The sequence below is a fragment of the Oryza brachyantha genome, chromosome 4, assembly GCF_000231095.2.
Source record: "Oryza brachyantha chromosome 4, ObraRS2, whole genome shotgun sequence".
Lineage (NCBI taxonomy): Eukaryota > Viridiplantae > Streptophyta > Magnoliopsida > Poales > Poaceae > Oryza > Oryza brachyantha.
The window spans coordinates 14,578,479-14,595,253 of record NC_023166.2 but is presented as its reverse complement, the minus strand read 5'-3'; the positions used below and the strand labels follow the sequence as shown (position 1 = coordinate 14,595,253).

Below are 16,775 nucleotides of genomic sequence, written 5' to 3'. Positions count from 1 at the left end.
AGCCTGCCACTGCATCAGCTCCCGCCACCGGTCTCATCTCATGGCGACCGCTACTACTACGCCGGGGGAAACCGGCCACGGGAGCGCGGCCGCCAACGACGTGGAGGTGGTGGAGGCGAGCGAGCTCCGGCGGCGGAGCAAGCCCCACGACCGTGGGTCGTCGTCGCCGCCGCTGCTGCGGCCGCCGTCACGGGATGGGGCCGCCACCGGGGAGGAGGAGGCGCCGTCGGTGGAGCGCGTGTTCGCGGATAGACCCGTGCCGTCGTGGCGGGAGCAGCTGACGGTGCGCGCCTTCGTGGTGAGCTTCTTCCTGTCCATCATGTTCAGCGTCATCGTCATGAAGCTGAACCTCACCACGGGCATCATCCCCTCGCTCAACGTCTCCGCCGGCCTCCTCGGCTTCTTCTTCGTCCGCCTCTGGACGGCCGCCGTCGAGCGGTTGGGCCTCCTCCGGCAGCCGTTCACGCGCCAAGAGAACACCGTCATCCAGACCTGCGTCGTCGCCGCCTACGACATCGCCTTCAGCGGTAAGCGTCGAGGGAATCCGTAGCTAAATGTTTTGTTTCCGTGAGGCCGGTCAAACTACTAAATGAGAGGGTCATGCTTGGAAGTAACAAAGTTCAGAAATACTAGTATTTCTTGATTGCTACATCTAAGGTGGTGTCTAATGGCAAAAACTTTTGGCAAAAAGATTTCGTCGACCGTTTTACTAGATGTCGAAAGCGGTTCTCGGACACGAATTAAAAAATAAATTTCAGATTTCACCTGAAAACCGCAAGATGAATCTTTTGAGTCTAATTAATCCGTCATTAGCACATATTGGTTACTGTAGCACTTATGGCTAATTATATCATAATTAGGCTCAAAAGATTCGTCTCACGATTTTCCCCATAACTATGTAATTAGTTTTAATGTTCATATATATTTAGTACTTTATTTAGGTGTCCAAAGATTTGATGTGATGTTTTTGGGAAAAAATTTTGGGAACTAAACTAGGCCTAAGGATTCTTTATTTCTCAGGAGAGAATCGTACGTCTGCCGATACCGTGACATGCTAATAGTAATTTAGCTACGGGAGTACTCCATCCGTTTCAAAATAAACCAATCTTTCGCTTTTTAACTATAACATTTAACTCTTCGTCTTATTCAAAATTTTGTTGTAATTAATATTTTTGTTTTTATTAGATGATAAATCATAAATAGTACTTTACATGTGACTATTTTTTTAATTTCTTAAAAAACTTTTATATAAGACGGATGGTCAAACAATGGGCACAGAAACCGAACATTTCGTTTATTAGGCCAGTCTCAATGAATAGTTTCATGTCATAGCTACCAAGACTATAAACTAGGTAATCGAGCAGATGAGTTTCATGGGGATAAAACCCCTCTCTCATCTCATGAAACTCTATCATTTAATGACACTGTCAAGTCAACAACTTTGCTGATGTAATACCTTATTTAATGTACATGATATCATCATGAAACATACATTGAGACTAGCCTTAAGGGACAGAGGGAGTATGATTTAGTAAAGGTCAAATATATTATTAACTATGATTTAGTAAAGGTCAGATATATTATTAACTAATATTGACTATGGGCAGTTGTAGAGAGCTTCTAGACAAATGAAAATGAAGTTCCCATCAACCTTCGTATGGTCTTTTTTTCTGTTTCTGATTATACTTATAAGCCAAAATTTAAAATTTCAATCTTAAATTTAAATTAATTTTAGGTTTTTTTATTATGGTGTATCTTTTAACTGTTGTTTTTAGATCGCTAAAATATATATATAATTTTTATTCATAAATTATTTTCTATTTGCAAATATGTCAATCACCCTCTTTTCTAAAGAGTCCAGAAGGGCTACTATGTAATTAAGTGAGACAGAAAACTGTACAAGGACTGAAAATCAGAAAATGAGAGGGAGGAATTATCAAAAGTGAGAATCTGAAAACTATATGAACCTAACTTCGTTTTACTACCAATACTTGTTCTAGCATCAAAACAAAACTTTAGGTCAACATTACCATAACCAGTCCAGTACTCCATTAACAGTAAGTGCAGAGATATGCATCCTTATTTTGCGTGGTTGCTTCATTTATTTCAGGTGGCTTTGGTAGCTACCTATTGGCCATGAGTGAAAAAATCGCTGGGCTGGCACCCGAGGCAAATAATGCCCAAAACATAAAAAATCCTCATCTAGGATGGATAATTGGTTTTCTGTTGTTGGTCAGCTTCATTGGTCTCTTTGGTCTTGTGCCATTAAGAAAGGTCAGTTTACTCTAAATCCCCCACCTCTGTAAGCAACCATGTGGTCATGTGGACATCATTTCAACCAAATTCAACACTCTTCAGATTATGATCATTGACTACAAGCTAACCTATCCAAGTGGTACTGCAACTGCCTTCCTCATAAACGGCTTTCACACACCCCATGGCGCCAAGATTGCAGCGTAAACACTGAACACCACTTTCATTTGTCCATGACTCCTTGTTCATCTATGTGCTCTTCTGCCATGCACCCTGTGAATTTTATCGGTATTTGCCTCTCTCTCTATTTTTTTTTTCAGGAAGCAAGTAAAGAAGCTTGGTGTATTCTTTGTCCTCAGCTTCTTCTGGGGATTCTTTCAGTGGTTCTACACAGCTACTGATGATTGTGGGTTCCATAAATTTCCATCGCTAGGCCTTCAAGCTTACCAACACACGTAAAGATCGCACCCTGCAAGAACTCTTCCAGCAACATTTTTAGTTCTGCAAACCATATTATTTTCAATACTACTCTTAGATGAACATTGTTTTCTTTTGAAGGTTTTTCTTTGATTTCTCACCTACCTATGTCGGAGTGGGAATGATTTGCCCACACATTGTTAACGTATCTGTTCTCCTGGGAGGGATCCTCTCTTGGGGCATAATGTGGCCTCTGATAGCCAAGAAAAGAGGAAGCTGGTTTTCTGCTGATCTCCCTGACAGTAGTCTTCATGGAATGCAAGGCTACCGGGTAAGAATATGTCTTATCCAGAATGCTTACTTACCTTTTCCTCTACTAAATTCAGTTGGTGTTACAGGTCTTCATAGCCATTGCCTTGATTCTTGGGGATGGACTCTACAACTTCCTCAAGATGATCGTTCTCACAGCCTTCTCATTGAGATCTCAAGTCAAAAAGAAAAATGCTAGTACACTTCCAGTCTCTGATGATGGCACAGTTACCACAACTGCAGCTATCTCATATGATGAGGAGCGGCGCAACGAACTCTTCGAGAAAGATCAAATCCCCTGGTACGTTGCGTATGGAGGCTATGTTGTCGTTGCTGCCATATCTACTGGTGCTGTCCCGCAGATAATCCCACAGCTGAAGTGGTACCAAATCTTGGCAGCCTATGTCGTTGCGCCCATACTTGCCTTCTGCAATGCCTATGGAACTGGCCTCACTGACTGGTCTCTTGTTACAACCTATGGAAAGCTTGCAATCTTTGCATTTGGTGCATGGACCGGTGCTTCACACGGTGGTGTTCTTGCTGGCCTGGCTGCCTGTGGCGTGATGATGAGCATTGTGTCTACTGCTGCTGACCTGATGCAGGACTTCAAGACAGGATACCTCACGCTGGCCTCGCCCAGGTCAATGTTCATCAGCCAGGTCATCGGCACTGGAATGGGCTGTGTCATTGCTCCCTGTGTGTTCTGGCTTTTCTACAAGGCCTTCGATGATATTGGCATCAGTGGCAGTGATTACCCAGCACCAAATGCTGCCATCTTCAGAAGCATAGCGATACTGGGTGTCGACGGCTTCTCCTCGCTTCCAAAGAACTGCCTCAATCTCTGCTACGCGTTCTTTGCTGGGGCAGTTGTCGTCAACCTGATTAGAGATCTGGTGCCCAAGAAGGTGTCAAGGTTTATACCCATCCCGATGGCCATGGCGATACCTTTCTACATAGGATCATATTTTGCGATTGATATGTTCATTGGAACAGTAATATTGTTTGTCTGGCAACGGCTAGACAGAGCGAAAGCAGACACGTTTGGACCTGCAGTCGCTTCAGGCCTCATATGTGGCGATGGAACTTGGGTTCTGCCTCAGTCAGTGCTTGCTCTTGCCAAGGTGAAGCCTCCGATTTGCATGAAGTTTCTGTCGAGAAGGACGAACGACAAAGTAGATGTTTTCCTTAATACATTATCGTAGAACTGTTAGTAGACGTTACGGTGATGAAGCAAAGATTCGACTCAACATTTATTACACTAACCGTGCATATATTGTAATTGCCCGTTTTCAGCAGATCCACATGTCAATATGAAGCAAAGGAAGATATATACTGTAAGTGTGATATATTATAGAAAAATAAGGGTATGTACAAAGATGAGAATAGGAGTTTATCTGCTTGTTTACGTTATTGTTTGTGATCTGATACTTTCTTTCGAATTAAAATATGTGCTATGATATGGCATGTATTCATATGCATGACAAGCGTAAGTTGAAGCAAGATTGTTATTAGTTGTACGTCATGATGTTCACAGCTACCCGGTACTAAAATATAATCATTTCTATTTTATTTAGCAAACATTAAGGTTAGATTAAAAGATACCTTTTTAGCCATTTTAGTGGTTAATTTTTAAATTTTGAATAGTTTAGATTCCTTTCCAAGCTTCTGATGAGAGTGCACTACAAATGGACTGATTTAGGCGCTCCAGCACTTGGCAGAGCACATGATCGCTGCCTTCTCTTCCTCCAAAATTTGGCTGTCCAGTCATCCAGTCCAGTGTCCCTCTCCGCCTCACCACTGTTTACGACTCTACCTACATGCATCTTCACTTCATGCGTCGCCCACAACTAATTTGACGAACAGGGTCACTTAAATTTGATAATATCTCAAGACAGGGATGTCACATCTATAGCACGAAACCAATAAATAATTGAGTAAATTTCACAAAAATACATGTACTTTGACCAAATAATTGTAAAAATATTGATTTAAAGTTGTGTCACAAAATTACAAATTTAGTAATAAATTTCTCCAAAACTTAAATATCTAAGGTCTTGTAGGCTGTAGCACACAAATATATTTACTCCTCCTATATCATATTATAAGATTTTCTGAATTTGCCTACATTTATCTATATATCATTACATGTACCAATGTATATGTTTGTATATGTGTCTAGATTTATTAACAAATGAATGAATCAAAGTCTTACAACGTGAAGCGGATCGAATAAATGATTTAGAATTTCACTATTGTCTTTTTTAAGTTTTGTGATCCAATACTTAAATATGTAGTTTTGTCAAAAAATTGGTGTTAATCCTATAGTATTGTAATATATGCTATTAAATCTCTATTTTGCGATTATTTGGTCAAAATACCTATGGTTTTGTGAAATTTACTCATAATTAAGGAATAAAGCTGGTCCTTATTTGCTGTTAAGAAAACATGTTGTGGTATCATCAATTGATAGTGCACATTTGAAGAAATACTTTAATTCTTTAATGCTTGCCTCAAACAGCTAAACGAGTGAGGGGGCAATTAAAATAAATTATTTCTTAGCACATGTATGTCAACCTTGTGACGCGACGTCCTTCATGCGTTCTTCAAACAAAGTTCCCTGTTACTTCCACAGAAGTGCTGTTGTTTCTGCTTCTTGGGTCTCAGAGAAAGCAAAGAGTAACACGCAAAGATTCATCCAGCTTCCATGTTTGAAGCTGCAAATTTAATTTAATTCATTAATAAGAGCAAGTCTAGTCCAGAATTTAATTTAATTCCATAAACATAGGCCAAAACTATGCAAACCGAAATAATGCAAGTGTTGACCAACTATTTTTCTATTTTTTCAAGTTAAACATAAGCTAGGTATGGATATATATCTCAAAACATTAAAGCTCTTAACAAAAATTTAAAAGTAACTCTACTGAAGAAATCTGAAATGCCATGGAAGACTTTTTATAAGTTGTTCAGTTGCCCCCAAAAGCATCTTCAGACTACAAGCTTTCTTTTCGGATTTTGGTATAGCTGCATGATTCCAGCTTATCAGAAGTAGCCAGAGAACCCAAAAGTTGCAGGTTGGCCAACTACGACCATGCATACAGTTTGCACAGCTACTCAGGATATCATACCATTACCAATTTGCCGAATGAATGAACAATTGTACTCTTCTACACTAGGTATTTGGCAAGATAATTTTTTGGCAGTTCATGCTAGCCCTAACGGTCTAGTTGAATAAATGGTGGCACTAAGACTTAAAGTTATATTGTCTACTCCCGTAAATGAAGATTTAACTTTTTACAAAGACAGATTACTGTACATCTGTAGCTATAATTCACATTTCATACATGTGCGAAATCACTAACCAAAATAATTTTCCTTTTGCAAGCCACCTTATAAGATTGTAACTTTTTAAGTAATATTTGAAAAAAAAAAGTTCAAACAGGAGCACCCACCATTATTGAACACCACTCCATCGTGCCCAATCAACAAATTGCATCCCACCATAGATATTGTTGGCAAAACGAACGCCAACAGTGAAAGCCATTGCAACAGGTGGCACACGTTTCGCAACTGGTGATGCCTCAACAACACGCTCCAGACCATTGATGATCTGATAACGTGTATTTGATGATACAGCAAGGAACACACCTATGTCAACAAAACTTGTCAGATGAATAGGAGGAACAAAGGATACTATGCTAGTTCACATAAAAATAACATAAGCAATTTCTCTATTACTAGAAATTAAAAAAGAAAGATTTGGACTTTTGCTGACTTAGCTTATAATCTACCTCCTCCGTTCCAAAATATAAGCATTTCTAGTTTGTTTAGCAGAGATTAAGGTTTAGAAAAAATGAATATAGTGCACCTTAATAAGTGAGGAATGAATAAAGGTGAGAGATAGGTTGGGATAACATGGGGAAAATTTTAAATAAGTGATGGTTGTCACAAGTGGTACTATAAATAGTGTCACAAAAATACTTACATTTTGGTAGAAGATTCCAATCTTAGAAATGTTTATATTTTGGAACATGAGTATGATAGAACATGAATTTTGAAGAGAACATAAATCAAACTTTTCATAAACTCCAAAAGAAATATACAAGTTCCTCTTATGTTAAATCAGCTGGTGGATGACCCTCTAATAGGCGTCATCGCATTGACACATTTAACTGCTGGAACATATACCTCATACCAAATAAAGTAGAGATAAAAAGGTAAACTGATGTTACTCATACCCCATAAAGCAGCACTTTTAATAAGTGGAGGAACAGGGATATCATCATCTGATTTATTGACACTCCTGAAGAATGAAAAGAAACAGTACAACAGTCAGCAGAACAGAAAAGATAATCAATAAAAAAGAGTTCAACAACAATCCCAATGCAGTGAATAGCCCATAGCCTGTAAGACATCTCTACAAAAGTATAGCATAATAGGACTGATTATGGAATTAGTGTATGACTTAACAAAAATATTACAAATCTTGGTTAAAAGCACAAAAACATAGACCTCTTAGCAGTCATTATCATATTAGCAATTCCTTGACCAATAATACCACAGACAAATCCAACCGAGCCATACAAGACACCCTGCAAATAAAACAATAAGTAGTGTGATGATGCTCCAGTGACTAGGAACTTTACATCATATATAGATCAGTAAAAATTTAGGATAAATACATATCACACAGTATTTTCTACCTTATAAAAGAATGTTCCAATTCTCTGCTGAACTGTGAATCTGCTGCCTGGCCTTTCAGCTTCAAAAACACTGCAAGGAAAGAAGTTTGAAATTTAGAACGTCTGAAAGAAAAGGAAATTAAAATACAACTGATACTCGGTGCTGCTATTGCTTGACTTTCTACAACTGTGCCTTTCCATTCTTTCTCAGAGTATGTTCCATGAAACAAGACACTAGGCAAATTTTGATTCTTGCTTATTCCCACAAATTGCTGTCCATTCATAAGAAATTATTAATTGAAGAAATAGCTTTTAACCTGCTTGGCAAAGATCCAGCCATCCTGCTGAATCTACCAAAAGGACCAGTTGAAGCAGACGCCTTCCCAAATCTCACATACGGAGCCAATAGCCCGACAAGTGCAATATCGACGACCACTCCCACTAGAAGGTCCGCGGCGTACAACTCAAACTCCGCCCAGAAATCATCCCCTCTCTTCTGCACCTCCGCAAAGGTGGCGCAGCACGAATCAATCACAACCTGTGTCAAATGAAAAATCTCCACTGTTTACCATCTGGACCCTCAACCTCTAACCACTTAAAGCAACAAACCAATCGCGCGCGCACCTCGGTTCCAACTTTGAAGAGGAATGATGGGTCAGCGAGCATTCGGTTGCGGAGCATCGAGAAGGCCCGGATCATCGCGGCTAGCGGCCATGGTGCGGCCTGAGAGATGCAAAGGACTCTGAAAACTGCCGGGTTTATACCTTTCTCACGAATAATTCTGTAATTCGGATACCTGCAGATCGAAGTAGCGGAGCAACAAGACTTCCCGGATGCCAGAATCCTTGGCCGCCTCCATCATGTCGGCCGGGAGCGAGACACCACGGGCCGCGGCGAGCCGCAGCACCTCATCGAAGCCGAGCAGGGGGCCGAACTCGGCCTCCTCGTAGTCATCGCCTTCGCCGTCGCCGTGCCCACCTCCATCCTTGCCGCGGTTTCCTCCGGAGTCGCCCCCGTGGTTCCCCGCACCCGATCGGTCGCCGGTGGTGGCACGCGGGGCCTGCGGCCCGGAGCAGGAGAGCGAATGGGGTTTGGGGATTGGGGAGAGCAGCCTGAGGGAGAGCTGGAGGGGTTTTAGCTCGTGAAAGGGGCTTGACGGTGAGGTGGAGGAGATCGCGGCGGCGGTGGCGGCGGAGGAGGAGGCGAGAGAGGAGAGGGAAGGGGAGGCGGCGAAGGCCATTTGGTAGCGGAAGCCGCGGCTGGATGCGAGGGTTTTAAGCTTTTCCCGGTTTTGGACTGTGCAATGTTGCAAGTTATTAACGAATCTCCGCCCGCATATTTTACGTTCGTTTATATTTATAAGCTAAAATTTAAATTTTTAAATTTAAAAGTAATTTTGAGGTTTTTTTATAGTTTATTTTTTATCATTAGCTTTTTGATAACTAAGTATACGTATATAAAATTTTATTCATAAATTATTTTTTATTTATAAATATGCCAACCATCACTCCTTTTAAAAAAAATGATACATTTGGGTTGATGCCAAAATGTGTCATTCTATTTTTGGGGGTAGATTTGAATAGCAAGTATGATGGTTTGATTTGAAACCAAATAGAGTAGTTGGCAATGTTCTTAATTCTATAACTTTCTTTACTATAGTACAAATTTTGGATCCATATTGGTATAAACCAAGAGGTGATCATCTAGGCATATTTGTAAATAAAAAATAATTTATTTATACAACTTTTATATACGTGTTCTTAGCAATCTAAAAGCCAAGGATAAGAAATAAACTACGATAAATATATTAAAATCAACTCTAAAATTAATATTAAAAATTTAAATTTTGCTTATAAGCATAAGAAAAAAGAAAAAATTGAGGGGCAAATGTAACTCTACCCTACCAATAATAAATTGGTAGTACCAACATATGCCTCTATAAAGAATTGGTAGGGTAGAGAACTAAATAAGCCCTTAGAGTTGGGACATTTTGTTTAAGATAATGGAATTTGTTCATTTCGGACTTAACTCTATGAGAAAATACAACCAATTATCCCTGGTATTGCAAGACAAATGATTGCAAATTACAAATTAATAGCTTGACTTAAAAAACTGCAAATCATGTAACATGTGTTAGTACTTGGATTCCTCAAACGTCCAATCCTAAGCTGATCGAATTTCACTCCCACCACTGCTATCAACTGGTGTCAAACTAAAATAGAAGATAATACCGGAGAATATATTAGATGTAGACCAGTCACTTGTCCCGATGATATCAGAGCTATTGTCATTGTATGCATTCTATAGGGACAATGTTGCAGATATATCCAATATGACGTCTTCACAGATGTCACTAGATTTTTGCGTAGAGATGGAAATTTCACGATATTACCTTTAAAAAGATATGTGCGAGGCCGACACGGCGATGAACGTCGCGTCAGAGACGTTTGCCGAGCTAGACGCCTGGACATCACCGATGACGAGGTGACACGCATCGCCGAGCTAATCGACGGCAAGGTTGCCGTGCTGGTGCCGAGATAGATGCTGGGGCCAACCACCGACGACGACGACGACCCGGACACGCCGGGCGCCGCCGCATGCTACAAGAACTGCTGGCCGTCATCCTCGTCCTCGTCTTGCAGCTCGCTCGTCGAATTCATGTCCTTGGTGGTGGCAGAGGCGGTGGAGCACGGCAGCTGCAAGCATTGCGCTGAGCTGCACGGCTGGTTCGAGATCACGTTCCATGAATCCAAGTCGACGACGAAGAAGACGAGCACCATTTGCAGGGCTTAGGGTGCAGTTTTAGTCAATATCTACAGTTTCAAGATTGGATTTGCTCTTTATGTTTCAGAGTTTTAGCATATATGGTCAGGAAAGAAACCGGAAGATGTATAACCTTTTGTGCTTATCCTTATGAATCTGAGATGGGAGCAGTTTAGGTAGGCCAAATGCAATTACTTCCACTAGCTTGACTTAGTTACATGCATGGTTGTATATATGTATAGCATTCTCACCATAAATCAGCGATGCAAGAAAATGCAACCAGAAAATATGCATGTTTTTATCCATCTTTTATGACTTTATTCACGGAAGAAACATGGAAATATACAATTAGCTCTTAAAATAGTATCAGTTATACAATAACCCCTTATATTTAAAATATATTATCATAATTTTCTTACATCATGTTTTTTCACATTGTTGATTCTCTGTAATTATTATCATTATCATCAATATCATAGATGGCAATCGGCAGTGCACATCAGGGTGCAGCAAGTCTTCCAAGGGCAAATTTGTCTTTTCTCCAATGTAAACCAAGGCTAACATCCAAATTGATGACGGCAGTGGTATACTATGTAAGTTCCACAAAATCGAGGGCATATCGTAGAACTTGACAAACTCGATGACATATCGTTGAATGATGACAAAGTGAACTTGACAAACTCGATGACATATTGTTCAATGGTGACAAAGTGAGTAACCCACAGTAGATTTTCTCTTTATTTTTCTTAGGTGGTGTTTGGGACAAGGGACTTATTTTTAGTCCCTTGTCCCATCGAATGTTTAGACGCTTATTATAAATAGTAAACGTTGACTATTAATAAAACTCATTTATAATCTTAGGTTATTTCGCGAGACGAATCTATTGAGCCTAATTAATCCACGATTAGCCTACGTGATGCTATAGTAAACATGCTCTAATTATAGATTAATTAGGCTTAAAAATTCGTCTCGTGGATTACTACTCATTTATGAAATTAGTTTTTTTATTAATCTATGTTTAATACTTCAAATTAGTGTCGAAACATCCCATATTTATGTAATATGGGGCTAAAAACTTTAGCCCCATCTAAACATCCCCTTATTCCCTTATTCAAAGGAACGTTACTGGTGCAAGATAAGGGGGGCTTGGCTGTACTATGCATTTGTCAGCAACAAAATGGGAAACATGTCAGTCTAACATAAAAGGCAAAGCATTGATATCAATTGGATTGTCATTTCGGTCGAATTAAACACGATTCTACATGCACGAAGGTCCACAATAGCTCCAACTGAACCATAAATAATGGTAAAGAGATGCACCCTCCGTCGAAAAAAAAAACTTCATTATCATACCTCACATAAATCAATACACAGCTATAAAACTGAAATATCCTCCATATTTTTCAAAAACTAATACAATTTGTCCCCTATATTTTCAAATTTCAATATACTTGTTCCCCCATTTTACCAAACTCAAATGTAACCATCATTTTAAAAAAGTCTTTTGAGGACAAATGAGAACAACTAAAAGTAATGTTTTTGTGAGATTGAGGTAGTACTCCAAATCTAAAAAATCTAAAATCACATCCAAATCTGATAATGTAAAATCAAAATTTGGCTAATAATAATAAGCATGAACGAAAAACAAAAGATGTTTTTTTCCTGGCATGCCATTTCACTGAACTGCTGTCATAACAGACAATCTGCCCTGCACCAAGATACTGTGCCCCCAGGACCGTAGGAGCAGAGCACCCAGTTTACCTTGAAGGACATGTTTCCAGAAATGGCACGTAAAAATGAATAAATACGAGCGTACAATCCGGGACCTGTAGGCACCGGAGTAATCAACTGTACAATCCTACGGTTGTCACTGTTCCGTAGTTACTCCGATTCTTTTGGGCAAAACAGTGCTACGAGAGATACGACAGTGCATGCATATCTGCCAGAAGGCCAGAACGAGTAAATGTGGCCGACGATCCTCTGCCTGCCTGACTGACATAATAATCAACCCAACAAAACGCATGAGAAAATCCGAGCTAACAGTGGATTTACACGAGATAAAACAAAAGAAACTTCACCACCATTTGACACTTGCTGCAGCTTGTTCTTTCTACTGAAGAAACTAACAAAAAAAGCGCCTACTGATCGACACAGGGAAACACAAACTCGTGAGAAAAAGTAGAGAAAAGGGAGAAGCAAAACGCATAGTACTCGTTAACCACGTCTGCACGCCCACGGGCGTTTGGCTACACTACTGCTGCGGCTCCTGCTTCTATTCATTCCAAACCCCCCAAAACACTGAAGCCGCGTATGCACGCAGGAACGCTTCAGTCGCCCACGACGCCGCCTGCCGCTGCTGCCTACCCCAGGCGGCGGCAGCGCTCACCGGAGGACGCGGCTGCACAGCCGCGACACGTCGGACGGCTGCACGGGCTTCAGCAAGAAATCCTCTGCTCCTTCCTCCAAGCACCTTGCAAAGCAGGAAGAAGAAAAAGGTGTCAATGAGAAGAATATCTTCGTAGTATTTGGGCAGATATTGGCACCCATACGACGCGTACAAACCTGTTGATCCTCGTGGGAACGTTCTCCGAAGACATGATCACAACGGGGATCTCCTTCAGCCTGGATGACTCCTGCAAGCAGATACGCCATTTGGCATTGTCACGACAGGTAATGCTGGTAGCAGTAACAATCTTGGTTCTATATGAACGATATAGTACGTATTAAGTTGGCACAAATAAACGGTGGTCGTATCACTAGATTAGTTACCTTGACCTTCTTGAGGAGCTCATACCCGGTCATCTCCGGCATCCAGTAGTCAGTGATAATCATGCTCACGTTCGGCTCCTGCAAGCCAAGAAGAGAACGTTATTACGACCTTGCACTCGGAGGTACTCCTCTACGTCGATCAGAAAAGCGATAGATGTTTATCAGGCAATAGAACCTACCGAGCCTAGCAGCTCCAAAGCCCTCTTCCCGCTATCCACAGCCGTCACTGCACACGTGCACGTAATGATACCGCTGAGCCTTTCAGAAGCCGGTGCATCCAAACAAAAACGAGAAGAGATCCAAGCTGCGCGGTATTACGTACCGCGGAACTGAGAGCTGCGGAGGATGCCGGAGATGACCGCGCGGTCCACGGAGCTGTCGTCCACCGCGAGGACGTGCGGCGCGCCGCCCCTCTCGACGCCGCGGCTCCTGCAGGTCGCCATGGTCGGATCTCTCTCTCTCTCTCGGGCAAAACTCAAAGGGAGCGAAAAAGGCTTTAGGGATTCGGTGTGTGACCGCGACGTGGGCGCGTCTTATATAGAGGCCAAGGAACGGAGACAAGTGAGAGAGAGAGAGAGAGAGAAGACGAGACGAGGGAGGGGATCGATCGGTCGCGAAGCAGAGCAGTGCAGCGGCGGCTCGGCGCGCCCACCGAGAGTGATCGATATCGCGGCAGGGTGGAAGCGCGAGCTAGATAGCTAGTAGTGAATCCAAAGAGATATCGATACGGCCCGCGGCGCGGATCTGATACTCCCCCCCGGTGTATCCATCTCCCCCCACGAGCTCTCCCTGCGCGCGCGTGACGCATCGCCGCGCGCGCGCCCGCGGTGCAGTGGGCTGAATCCGCGGACGCCACGTACTACTGTACGCGCGCCGAGCGAGCAAAACGGCGGTGCGCGAGCCAGCAGCGAAACCGTATCTTTTGTCGCTGCCAAGTGCCAACGGTGGTGCTCGTATTAACTCGCTGCCTGCCTGCCTGGCACGGCTGGCTGGCTGGCCGGCTCGGTCACCGGCGCCACCGTATCTTTTCTCTTAAATGAGCTCCTCCTCCATCTCGATCGAGCAACCCTGCGTATACGTGCATGCGTACGACGTGCTGCATTTTTGCTCTCGCAGTACTACTGAAGTATGTATACTCCACTACTGTATACTCCACTACTGGAGTAATAATAGATTAGTAGTATCTCTGTGCTTTACACTCCTTGATCGATCTCTTCTGCACCCTGTATGCTGTAGCAGCGGTGTACATACGGTGTTAGTATCGCATAGCTGTACAAGTGCACATATACTGTATCAAGGTTGTAGTAGCAGGGTACGACGGATACCAACAGAGTAGGTTTCCTCGAAATCTCATTTATTGGAATCGTAAATACACCGTACTAGCTATACTCCTGTATGCATGGATCGAGAGCGAGAAGACAGATTAATTGACAGCCATTTTGCAGTACATGTCTGGATGTACGTACATGCGTGCATTAGCAGGCTTGTGCTCTACTATGTACGTATCTGAGCGATTTCGCGCGGTGCTGTACCTGTACGTCAGTAATTGAGGTACTGCTCGCACTTGATTATACGGTGTATCTCGGAGATGCGCCGTATCTCGTCACGAGCTAGCGACAGCCCAGAGATAACTCCCTGCCATGCATGCTGTACCTATAAATTAAAGAGACGATTTCACGTCACTATTTACTTCCAAACTGAGAGATTACGCAGTTAAACTGTCAAAGATAGTGATGCGCCCGCCACTATTTACTTCCAAACTGAGAGATTATGTAGCGAATCTCTAATAGCTGGATGCTAATAACTGAATTGAAAAGACATGAGTGGATACAGCAAGAACGGAAACACGGTAGTCCTAGCAAATATACCTGCATCAAAAGAAAAACAAGGACATGAACGTACACACTAATGGATAAAGGATATATTGAGGGGTCCTCCAATAAGCGCCCGTTCGCGAATGCGCTTCCCAGCTGAGCATCATTCCATGAAATTGTGGAAAAGGATTTTAATCCCTTGAGAGAATGTCCCTCCTTTTCACATGTCATCCAACCAAATAATTATAAAACAACTTCAAAAAAATTGACACGAGTTTTTCAATATATATATATTTGGATAACATGCAAGAGAATTATGTCATATCCACTCGAGAGTTTTAAAAGTTTTTCTAAAGTTGTTGCCATTTCCGATTTCCGATTCAAGTGATATATAGAGTATAATTTAATTTTCTCAATTTGTTGGTATCATATTGCACTCGTCACTAAACAGTTAAATTGATTAATGTGGTTGATTGCTAACCGGGCGTTGTCATGTAGGTAGCATACTTTTTCAGAGTGATTTCATCATTTTTACCGTGCATGTGCATGTTTACGTGACCCACAGGGTAGCATAAATAATGATGTATCAAATTTGATCACGTGTATCTTCAAACCCATTGAGAGTTTGGTTTATTGTCTATTCCATCCTCAACATGAGTGTAGTTCTTTCATGTCGTCAAACTCGAAGCCGTATGGTACTATGATGGCCTTCTCCCCTATAAGCACACCTTAACAACCAAGATAGCTATTCACTTGTTTGCCATCTCCTTCCTACTTCCACATCTATCCCGTCTCCAACATCCCGCGGTGCCACCACTACTTCTGCACTGGCCACTTCCATTCCTTGCCTAACCTAACTAGCTTATGCCTATTTCCCCGCCAACTATCCTACCAGTGGACTCTTCCGTTCTATGGTGCAAGATGTTGATCAATAACTCTCCTGGCCATCTATCTAAGGACATTCACAATGTAAGGACACTCACAATGCAGACCCAAAGTGTTGAACTCACATGAAGTGCATATTTAGTAGGTGCCATTCTTATATACATGAAGGTTATCTTTGTATTCATGGTAATGCAGTCCATGTTGATGCTCCTCTTATCTTCCTACACGGTTGAGGCGTTGCCATTGGTATTAGTGACTGAGAGTGATTGCTTAATATATGAGCTTGATGCATGAAAGCTTACTGTATTATGATATAATTTTAGTAGACTATTAATATTATTCTATTTGTATTCGTAGGTAATTTCTTATAGCTATATTTTTATGGCACATAGGTGATACATTGATACCGTAATCTTTGGTCGATATCTTGTCCGAATAAAATAAAATACATCCTACACTTTAAAACGGAGGAAGTACTATTTATACGCGAAGTTAACAGGTCAACTATTAACTAACTGCTTCTTGTTTCTTCTGTTGAGGTGATCCGAAGCCAATCTCATCGTCTTGCTTCTACCCTGCAGTTGCCAAAGCAAGCCACCGATAAACCATGGGGTGAACAAGAAGAGAGTGGTGGTAGGGTAGCCCATTGGTGCAGTAATCATGATAGTGTGGTGGCTATGGGCATCGAGGCAAGGCAACGATGTGAGTGATGATTGTCTATCGTTATTAGTGAGGAAGGAGTAGTCCCCTAGGTTGATGTTGCCAAAGGCGACGGAGACACAAGTTGTTATTTTAGAAGTCCACCCTTGGTAACTTTCCCATACGTAAGTATGGGCGGATCATATATAGCATGAAGGTTGTGGGGGCTCCTTCCCCTAATATTTGG

General features: G+C 41.8%; 3 protein-coding genes across 3 annotated transcripts; 1 reads left to right on the top strand and 2 right to left on the bottom strand.

Moving 5' to 3' along the window:
* The first annotated feature begins 2 nt into the window (after positions 1 to 2).
* Positions 3 to 4,515, top strand: LOC102712985 (probable metal-nicotianamine transporter YSL13). The gene is made up of 6 exons (XM_040523478.1): positions 3 to 527; positions 2,111 to 2,274; positions 2,359 to 2,456; positions 2,574 to 2,708; positions 2,812 to 3,001; positions 3,069 to 4,515. The coding sequence occupies exons 1-6, from the start codon at positions 41 to 43 to the stop codon at positions 4,179 to 4,181; spliced, it is 2,187 nt and encodes a 728-aa protein (XP_040379412.1). The 5' UTR covers positions 3 to 40; the 3' UTR covers positions 4,182 to 4,515.
* Positions 4,516 to 5,278: 763 nt separating this feature from the next.
* On the bottom strand, positions 5,279 to 8,922 carry LOC102713264 (protein RETICULATA-RELATED 1, chloroplastic-like). The gene is given in 10 exon segments (XM_040523409.1): positions 5,279 to 5,693; positions 6,429 to 6,624; positions 7,215 to 7,279; positions 7,489 to 7,568; positions 7,680 to 7,749; positions 7,976 to 8,196; positions 8,283 to 8,381; positions 8,455 to 8,755; positions 8,757 to 8,814; positions 8,817 to 8,922. Coding segments are annotated over 9 exon segments (1,170 nt in total). The 5' UTR covers positions 8,899 to 8,922; the 3' UTR covers positions 5,279 to 5,693; positions 6,429 to 6,430.
* A 3,881-nt stretch (positions 8,923 to 12,803) lies between these two features.
* On the bottom strand, positions 12,804 to 13,702 carry LOC102712717 (two-component response regulator ORR5). The gene is made up of 5 exons (XM_006652470.2): positions 13,513 to 13,702; positions 13,370 to 13,416; positions 13,191 to 13,268; positions 12,984 to 13,054; positions 12,804 to 12,891 (listed from the first exon to the last, which is right to left on the bottom strand). Exons 1-5 carry the CDS (start codon positions 13,631 to 13,633, stop codon positions 12,804 to 12,806), a joined length of 405 nt encoding a protein of 134 aa, XP_006652533.1. The 5' UTR covers positions 13,634 to 13,702.
* Positions 13,703 to 16,775: the final 3,073 nt, after the last annotated feature.